We start from the raw sequence: 9215 nt of genomic DNA on the forward strand, positions 1-9215 counted from the left end.
CTCTCTCTCTCTCTCTCTCTCTCTCTCTCTCTCTCTCTCTCTCTGTGAACTAATGAGAGTCACTCACCCCGGCACTGCTCTCTCTCTCTCTGTATTCATTCTCTGGGATGTGTAGGAGGGAGGGGAAGTGGGGACTCCCTTGTTTAGCTGTTTTTATCACTGGCAGGCTGTGATGTCATCTCTGTGACGGATCGGAATCCCCTGCTTTTCTCTGAGGCTGTGTGTGTGTGTGTGTTAAAAGAATAGGGGTTGCTGGTGTGTGGGCTTGTGAGTGCGGACCCAAAACATGACTTGCCTGTAAATCTGTTGATCCATTCACAGTTATTTCCCTGCTGTCTTGCTGCACACATACGTACGTATAGGCATGTCTAAACAAGAGAATTCCTGTCAAATTGTTATTTATACCACTCATCATTCCCTTCCTCTCCTTGAGAGAGCTAACTCAAAGCCTTGCACATTAAGGAAGGAAGTGCACACACACACACACACACACACACACACAAAGTATCCTGTAATTGTTTGACGATGCCATTCTACTGAGCAAACAACCAAAGTTCACCTCTTTTTGAAACATTATCCAGGGGCTGTTTGAACCAGATACAATCTGGGAGTAGTCCAGCTATGTATCATATTCACGCTGTATTCTGTACATGACCATCATTTTGTCACCCAGATGAAATCTTCTACATACCTCTTTGTCACAGAATGCATCACTAAACGGTGCAGGCAGGATCACTGTAGGCAGACTGTATCAAACAGCCGCTAGAAAAATGATCTCTTGGCAAGTCGTGTCGTTGCCTCGCTGTCTTTTTTTATACGCGGAGCATCCAGTTGAGCCTTGGTGAGCCCATGCATTAAAACGCCGACAACAAACACTGCTTTCAGTCTGAAAATACGAATAATAATTCATGTCGATGTATAATGAATAATTACCATTCCTTATTTCATGTACAATCACTAAATATGATATTACCTCAATAAAAGTAACAATGAAATATACAAAGCACCGCCAGAGATAAAAAAAAAAAAAAGTCCAAACTGTGGAAGTATGAAAGGAGAGAGAGACATCTTCAAATGCACGTGAACAGGTCTGTGATTGCTCTCTGCACTGATGTGATCCCTACACATGAATGAGCCTCTGACACTTGGATGATAGCCGTGGAACTAGAAAAATGCTAAAACTTGTGATGTCATCCTAATGTTTCTTTAATGGATTTTGATTTCCAACTTGTCGTCAGCATTTGCCAGATATTGGAACAAAAGCCGAGGGAGTCTGGGTGGAGCTGTGCTGAGAGAAAGAGACAACTCCCTCCAGTTTATCCTGGACAAACACAAATCTAAAGTTCAGGGAGGAAAGTTGCTTTCAGTTGTCTTTAACTTTTTTATACAGTGCATGAAGAAATAAATTGGACTTCATTGATATGAAAGTGAAAAATCTGAAGATATTAACTGTCAACACAAAATACAAAACATGGACATCCTGAAGTAAACACATCAAAGGCTCATACAGGGCCGATGACAACCACATGCGTGTGCTGCATGCCTGTACTCGTTTTACAACGTCTTTACATGCCTTGATTTATATTCTCACTAGTTTTTTTTCATGAATGTGTGAGAGCAGCTGTGACGTTTCTGCTGGTGAAGTAAACAATCATTAATAAACGACTGTATTATTGAAGGCTGGTGCCAATTAAGAAAACCCCCAGTTACTTCCGTGAGGGGAAGTAGTAACAGTAGAGCTGTAAAAGCTGCCTGAACCTCGCCTTTCCGTCCAGTCAGGTTTAAGAGGTGTTTAAAGGACACGGAACATTTCATTTCCAGTCAAATTTCCTCATAAATTTGCTTTCAGATTAAAGTAGAAGCAGACTGTTAGTGCATTGTGTGTAACCACTTACTGATGATGATGATGATGCCGTTGGCAGCTCGATACACATACATAGTCACAAACACATGTTGAGACAGAGAACAGAGCTTACCTAAGAAACGAATTAAAAGCATGAGAGAGGAACTCTCTTGGAACGTCAACACTGGCTGGAACGGAGGCTTTTAGGCCACAAGAACACACATATTTGTGTGTTTTGTGGTTGAGGATTTTTATTGATATAACACATTCCCTAATTACCCCAACTGCATGCCTAACCCCAACCCAATCCCAAACCTAGTCTAATCTCAAGCCTGAAACCAAGGTTAACCCTTCATATGTAGATGTGAGGACCAGTGTTTGGCAAGGTGCTAAGTTGTTTAATTACTGTCTGTGTAGAACAATGTGTTGTAAATGGAAGAGGGTAATTTTATAGCAAGTATTTAAACAACAGAAGCTCAGGTTTATTGCAGTTCATTACAAATCCAGTTGTGGGCGATATTGTAAAGCCTAATCAATATGATAAACAGAGTAAGGCTGGTATACCCATTTAGAAAACGTGTCTGACTCCTCAGCCGTCAAATTTCGGCAATATGACTTTTGTTCCTGGTGGCGCTGTTGTGGATGAATGATGAAAACAATAAAGACTTAAATTCATGTAATAATATTAACGAAATCCTAGCGTTTTATTTCTTCATTACTGCTAAAAGTAATATATTACTGAAACACCCAACACTTTGGATCAAAACAAAGTGTCCCCATCTTCCAAAACGCATATAAGCCTACGCACTCTTTCCATTTCCGACCCTTCTGCAAACAGAAATGTAGTGTTAAGGTGAGGCTACGATGGTTCAAACTATGAGGAAAGACAGGAGTAGTGGAGAAAGGACAGCTGTGAGAAATAGAAGTGGAAAACATAACATCTGCTATCACTAAGTGGATCTCTTGGGGTCCTTTTTTTAATGAGTTCAATGAAAACATTTTAAGGATTTTAAGAGGTTTTTAACAAGCCAACTAACTTTGATCTAACTTTTACTTGTAAGGTATACGGTCAAGAGAAACTCTAGATTTAACATTAACATCTGTTGCCTAGAGAAGAAGTGAGTGTTGCTTAGACAAGCAGCGTTCAGATCATGACCCCACAAAAACAACGACCACCAACTGTGTCAGAAAACATACCGTTCACAGCACAAAGCCATTTTTACTGCCTAACACACATTCGTCTTGCCTCAAGTTGACCGTTGACTACATTCATTCCCTGAAACCTAAACTTCAATTGAATCACTGACATAAAAACCGCAAATGCCCTCATTCTGCCAAAAGAAGTCTAAAGTTCAAACTGTTTTTTGTAAGTTTGCACAGTACAGCACATTAAAGTTCTCATACAAACACAGGGCCTCACACACGTACATAAAGGCCACGATACAAAGTTTATAGGTTTGCCTATTGTGCCATCCTCACACAAAGTACCACACAACTATGGACTGGCAGTGTGTTGAAGCCCTATCAGGTCAGGACATACTCTATGACATAAGAGCCTCCACCCATGTTGATCTGAGACTACAGGCTCATTAATCTCATGTGATAAAGATATGCAAAAGCAGCAGAGGAAGAGATAGAAGGAGGGTGTTCTGAATCAGCAGATACTGAGAGGGTTGTTACTTTACAGACAGCAAAGATGACTCAAAGGGTGACAGGGTTGAGAATCGTGTGTGCGGTTTCTTAATGACGAGACAGCGTCCCTCCGAGGCTGGTCGTAAATGTCTTGTGCTGTTTTGATGGTTAGGCTCTAACGAGTCATCAGCCTGTGTGTGGACACATGTACATGAATATTGTAGAGGTAATACATGTGTTACATAGGCGCAGTCACCACAACCACCTAACACCAGGTATTTAAATCCTCTAAGGAAAACTGGCAATGAAAAAATACTTACAAGGTGAAGTCATGCACAACATTTTTAGTAAACAAGTATCGGCTGTAAAATGTTTAGCAGGTAGCCAAAGTTAAAGTACTCATTGTTCAATATTATATGTCTATGGCTGTTATTATGAAAGGAAAGAAGTGAAGGAGTGGATCTGCGCTGCCTTTGTCAAGGTTGAAAGGAGTAATAAAGTTTGCCATCTTGGTTTAGACCTCCGTGTTATTGTTGTTTTCATAAATATAGGTGTAACTTTAAGCATTCCGCACATCGTGATTTGTTGACGCCTTTTATTTGCTGTGCAAAAGTTCAGAAAAATGAACCCTGTTAAAAAAAAAACTCACTTTTTTACTGCGGAACATTGTCGTTCTGTGTGAAAGTATTGAACTCTTGCACTTGATTATATAAGCAGACCCAACACTGTGTTATTGAGTTGTCACTGGGCTTCTTGCATCAAGTTTTTCCAATTAATCATGTAAACTTTTGTTTGTCCTAAATGTTAAAAAGAGACAACACTCAGCTTTATAAATACTCTCGGCCCGGCTGTTGTGAAACGGCATCGTCTGCTGCTTCCTGTAAAAAGGGAACCTCTGGCAGCGTCATATGATTAGAAAAGAGAGGAAGCATCTCTGCCTGCCACAGGGAAGTGGTCTGTCCTCACTGGTGTCCTGACCAGCCTGACCTCATCTACAGGACGGACTGACACTAACCCTGTCTGGTCTACCCTGACCTCCAGCACAGACACACACAAAAAAAATCCATTGTTGTTTTATTCTGAAGGATCTTGCTGAACATCCCTTGTTGGAGTGAAATATTAGCCACGAATATAAATTTGGAGTTTATTTTTACCTTCGTGGAGGGCCAGTTGCCTTTTTTAACATATTGTTTTTTGACTTGTTTTAAATGTAGTCTAAAGTGAGAACCACTGATGAAATTCCATTCTCCTGCATTGTAATGGCAGAGACACTATATATTTTAAAATCTCAGCATTTAAAACCAAAACTATCTGCATGACACACAATTCTTTTGTAATTTGGGTGAACTGACCTTTTTAATCTACATGGAGAGCCTTATCTTGACACTTTAGATAAGATATCATTTTTGGGGGCAAAGGATGTTATTAGTTTATATTAAAGGGATCAAGTCACCCAAATTACAAACAAACACAGTTTGAGATTTCTGCTCTCACATCAATTGATTGAGGTAAATTGAATTTCAATAGTGGTGCTCACCAATTTTACCATAGTTATAAAGAATTACTAGAATATCTTGGAAATCATTGGAGCATTGGACTTGTCAGCAAAAACAATTATCAAATATTATCAAACTCATACCACCCTAATTCAATTAATCAGATAAAGTTGCGCCATTACCCTCAGTCACATGCACTCTGCCCTGACAAACTACCATAAACCTCACATGATCTCGAGAGTGCCTCTGTAAGCGTGCCACTGTTTATCCTCACAAACACAATCACACGGACCCTAAACCTCCTGCTGAATCCCACATGCAAAACACACACAACACGCGCACACACACACACACACAGAGGCACAGAGGCACCTGCTTATGCCGTCCATACGCACATGCTATGGAAAAGTCACACACCTGCCTCACACTGCTACACAGCTGTTACATGCAATAAGGCAAGTCATACAGTTGGAAGAGAACACACACTCACCTGATACTTAACATTTTCTGTACCGGCTTCTGGTACATCCTGCTGCTGGATACACTGTGTGATAAGGACTTCCCGCTCTTGTGTGTGCATGCATGTATGTGTGTGTGTGTGTATCTGTGCATGTGTGCCAGTCATAGCAGTACACCTACCTCTTTGTGCAGACATGGGTTCTTTCTCAGCAGCAACACAATGCTCTTTCTATTCTTTGCCCCCCTCTCTCTCTCTCTCCTCTCTGTCTCCCCCTCTTTCTCTCTAACCCTCTCTCTTCCTTTCTCTCTCTCTGGTAACACAGCTCTCTGCTCAGTCTAATGCTTTTCAGCACCTCCTTTCACATACACTCTCTTTATTAGGAGAAGCAGAGCTTCCCTCCTCCCTCCTGCTCAGCCCAATCCCCTCCTTCCCAGGCGTCTTTCGTTTTCCCCTTTCTCTTCCTCTCTCTCTCTCTCTCTCTCCACCTTTGTCATTCTCTTTTTGCATCTCCCTCTTAATCTGTCTCATTACCTTAACACTCGCACTGTCTTCCACTGGTGTCTTTTTCATCGTTTTCCTTCTGCCTCTTCGTCATTGCCACCGTCTTGCAAAACTGGGTCAAACATGAAAGCAGTGTTAGATCTGGATGGGAGCTTGAAGGATCTTGGAGAAAAGGCAGCCGGTGAACTCTGCTTAAATCCTTGATATCCGGCACCCTCTTTTTTATAGATGTAATCTTAACTCTGTTGAAAGAAATTGGTCTCTTAATGACTCTACTGAAGTCTTTAACCTCAAATACAGAACCTGTAAAGTTAACTGTAAAAGGCATAAAGTCCGAATTCTTTCAGTTCCGGATGATAAAGAGACCTTGAGTCAAGAGCCATGGCATTGACACTACCTGTGTGTGTGTGTGTACACACTTTTACCAAGGCTGAAAAACAAAGCTGTGTTTGAGCCATGGTCACCGGGGGGGGGGGCTGCACTTTAACCACAACAATAAACCACCACTGATACTTGTATGAGAAACAATCTGCCACCATCAGCAATAAACCGTTAATATATGCGTGTGATTAGTATGCACGCTAATGTGTATAGCGCAAGCAGCACAAGTTGTATTAGGGAAGTGCTTTGTATGTATTATTTAGCTTGGAGCTCTCCCAGTAATTTGTGCAGCAATAGAAGACAAACACACATAATTATGACAACAGTAATCCTCATTTAATGGTTTTCTAAATGACATCCTGGGTATTTCCTTCAAGATGGCAGTAATGTCCTATCGTTCAGCTTGAATCTGTAAACGCTCCATCAGCCTGTCACTAAATATGAAAATCATCATTAGTGATGGTAAATATCTATTTATCCAGTGGTGAGCACAGCGAGAGGGCAGGGGGGGGGTCACTGCCTCTGCTACTTGGGCTAAGTTGAGTCTTAAGTGCCCCCACGTACCCGTCTAGATGGTTCCAAGTGTCCCTCTACCCAAGTTCATCTCTAGTTAGTCCAAGTGTCTCCATAAGTGCTGATCTGGTTGGTCCAAATTGGTAAACAAAGGCCGGTTCAAGAAGCTCCTGTGTGTCCATCTGGTCGTTCAAAATAATAGTTCCACATTTTGGGAAAATGATCACTTTCTTGCTGAGAGTTGGATGAGAAGATCAATTCCACGCTTATATCTGTACAGTAAATATGAACGCTACGACCAGTTGAGTTATCTTAGCTGAGCATAAAGATAAAGACTTCATATCTCACTTGCTTAATCCGCTCACTACCCAAAGTGTGAAAATGTCAAGTTGTATAACATAACGTATTGATTACTGTGCTGTAATTCTGCTTTTCATGTTTGTTTTTGTTGCTCTAAAAACCTGGAATGGCCAAAATCAAGCTGTATATAATTATTTCTGAAGACTTTCTATTTTTAAAAACTACATCAGTGTGTTGTTGTTCATTTGAAGAGTTTAATTAATGTGAGATGTTAATCTCCAAGTGTTATTTGGCTTGTGTGTGTAGTTTTGGCACAATGAGCCAAATTCTGCAACAAGTGTTTCAGCAATACTAAAAATGATAATATGGGAGATTATGACTAGATGACTTTTAAAACCAGGGTCGCTGTTTTCCCTGTTTCCTGTCATTATGCTAAGCTAAGATAACCGGCTGCTGGCTGTGGTCTCATATTTGCTGTACAGACGGGAGAGTGGCATCAGTCTCCACATCTTGCTCTTGACAGGAAAGCGAAAAAGCTAAATATAAAAGTAAATCGGTGCCCTTTTCCATATTAGCCATTGCCCCTCAGGTGCAGTGACATGCAGAGATTTTCTGTCTCAAGTTCATTTTTACTGTACATTAATACTCCACAAGTCTTTCACAGATCATCTCTGATTGTGCTTTGAGGTCACCCTAAGTGGGATGTCGTGCCACTTTGAATAAAATCGTTACCACCTCATTGCACATATATGATGTTACTCTCACAGATTAAACATCTCATCCCAACTCACAAAGTAAACTAAAGTGATCAGGCACATCTAAGTCACATGACATTTACCAACTCCTTCAGCACATCTTACAAAAGATCCCCTCATCAGGATGTGTTTTCATGACGTTCATGGAGAATTTTTTAATTTCTTCAGCATCTTTTAAGTGTTGACACTGGTCTACATAAAACCACACCCTTTCATCCTCAAACAAGCAAAGGCATCCTACTATTTGATCAAGGTCTAGCATATTGAGTCCTTGTTGGCTTTGACCGATAACATCACTGGTGTTTTCTGAGAGATTTGTCTTCCTGGACTCACCCTGTTTCTTCGTCAAAGGCAAACCAGAGGTTTACTGTGCATTTAACAGAGGTTTCCAGTAGCACTAGCAACATCTAATGCATTTTTTGAGTGGGAGACATAATGTGACACATCTGAATGGTAATGGCACATCAACACCATGAAAAGTATAAGAGTGTGTGTTATCTAAAATAAAGAGCATCAACTTGCTGAAGCCTTTGCTGGCACAATGTGTTCGAATGCTTCTTTGAGGCCTTTCACAATTGATCGTTTCCGCATTTTACAGATTGCTTACTGATGCAACATCTAGTGGTTCCTCGGGGATAAGAAGGGAAACTGACCGACAGAAAAGAAGAAGGAACTGAGAGGGTTTACAAGAAGGGCTCATGACGTTTACTGGACCACATATTCAATCAGCAATCACTGGAACATGACAATCAATAAATCAAAGTTTGACTTCTACGGCTTCTCTCCTTGAGTGGAGCCCAGATGGCTTTTACTGGGGAGCAGTTCTTTTTAATGAAATGCAACCATACAATACAACAATATTTCATGTTTAATGTACTTTGTTCATCTACGCTGACCTCTTGAAAATGATCCCTGTACATTATTCAATTTTGTATTGTCACTCCAATGACATATGTCAACAAGCTGCATAATCAGGGAATGCTCTATTTCCTGTTGTGTTTTATGTACTGATGTTTTGTTGATGTTTCAAGCTGAATAAACTGCTTTTACTGTATTAGAACGCTGTCTTTTGGAAATGAAGCAACAACACAAATGCCATCAGTCAACTTTGGTGGCTTTGGTTAAATGCTGTACATCAAGCAATTTGTATTTCATTAAAAAAGATGGTGATTTTCATAAACTGAATGATCCCTGAATGCCTTTATTAGAGAGCTGTTAGTGAAGAATGAGGTTTCTTGGCACCACCATGTCTCCCACTTACAAATGGGAGGCAAACATGACCCACTATTGAAAAAGCACATCAAAAGTCATTTCCTGTTTGTTTAAGAGGTTCA

At 40.6% G+C, this 9215-nt stretch overlaps 1 protein-coding gene across 1 annotated transcript in view; it reads right to left on the bottom strand.

The window, feature by feature from the left end:
• Positions 1 to 5727, bottom strand: part of entpd1 (ectonucleoside triphosphate diphosphohydrolase 1) — a 13463-nt gene extending 7736 nt beyond the window's left edge. The window contains exon 1 of the mRNA XM_031843582.1: positions 5611 to 5727. Coding sequence (XP_031699442.1) covers positions 5611 to 5626 — 16 coding nt within the window. The 5' untranslated portion in view covers positions 5627 to 5727. The remainder of the gene's footprint in view (positions 1 to 5610) is intronic.
• Positions 5728 to 9215: the final 3488 nt, after the last annotated feature.

Source organism: Anarrhichthys ocellatus, unplaced genomic scaffold (genome assembly GCF_004355925.1).
Source record: "Anarrhichthys ocellatus isolate YVR2014 unplaced genomic scaffold, GSC_Weel_1.0 scaffold4, whole genome shotgun sequence".
NCBI lineage: Eukaryota > Metazoa > Chordata > Actinopteri > Perciformes > Anarhichadidae > Anarrhichthys > Anarrhichthys ocellatus.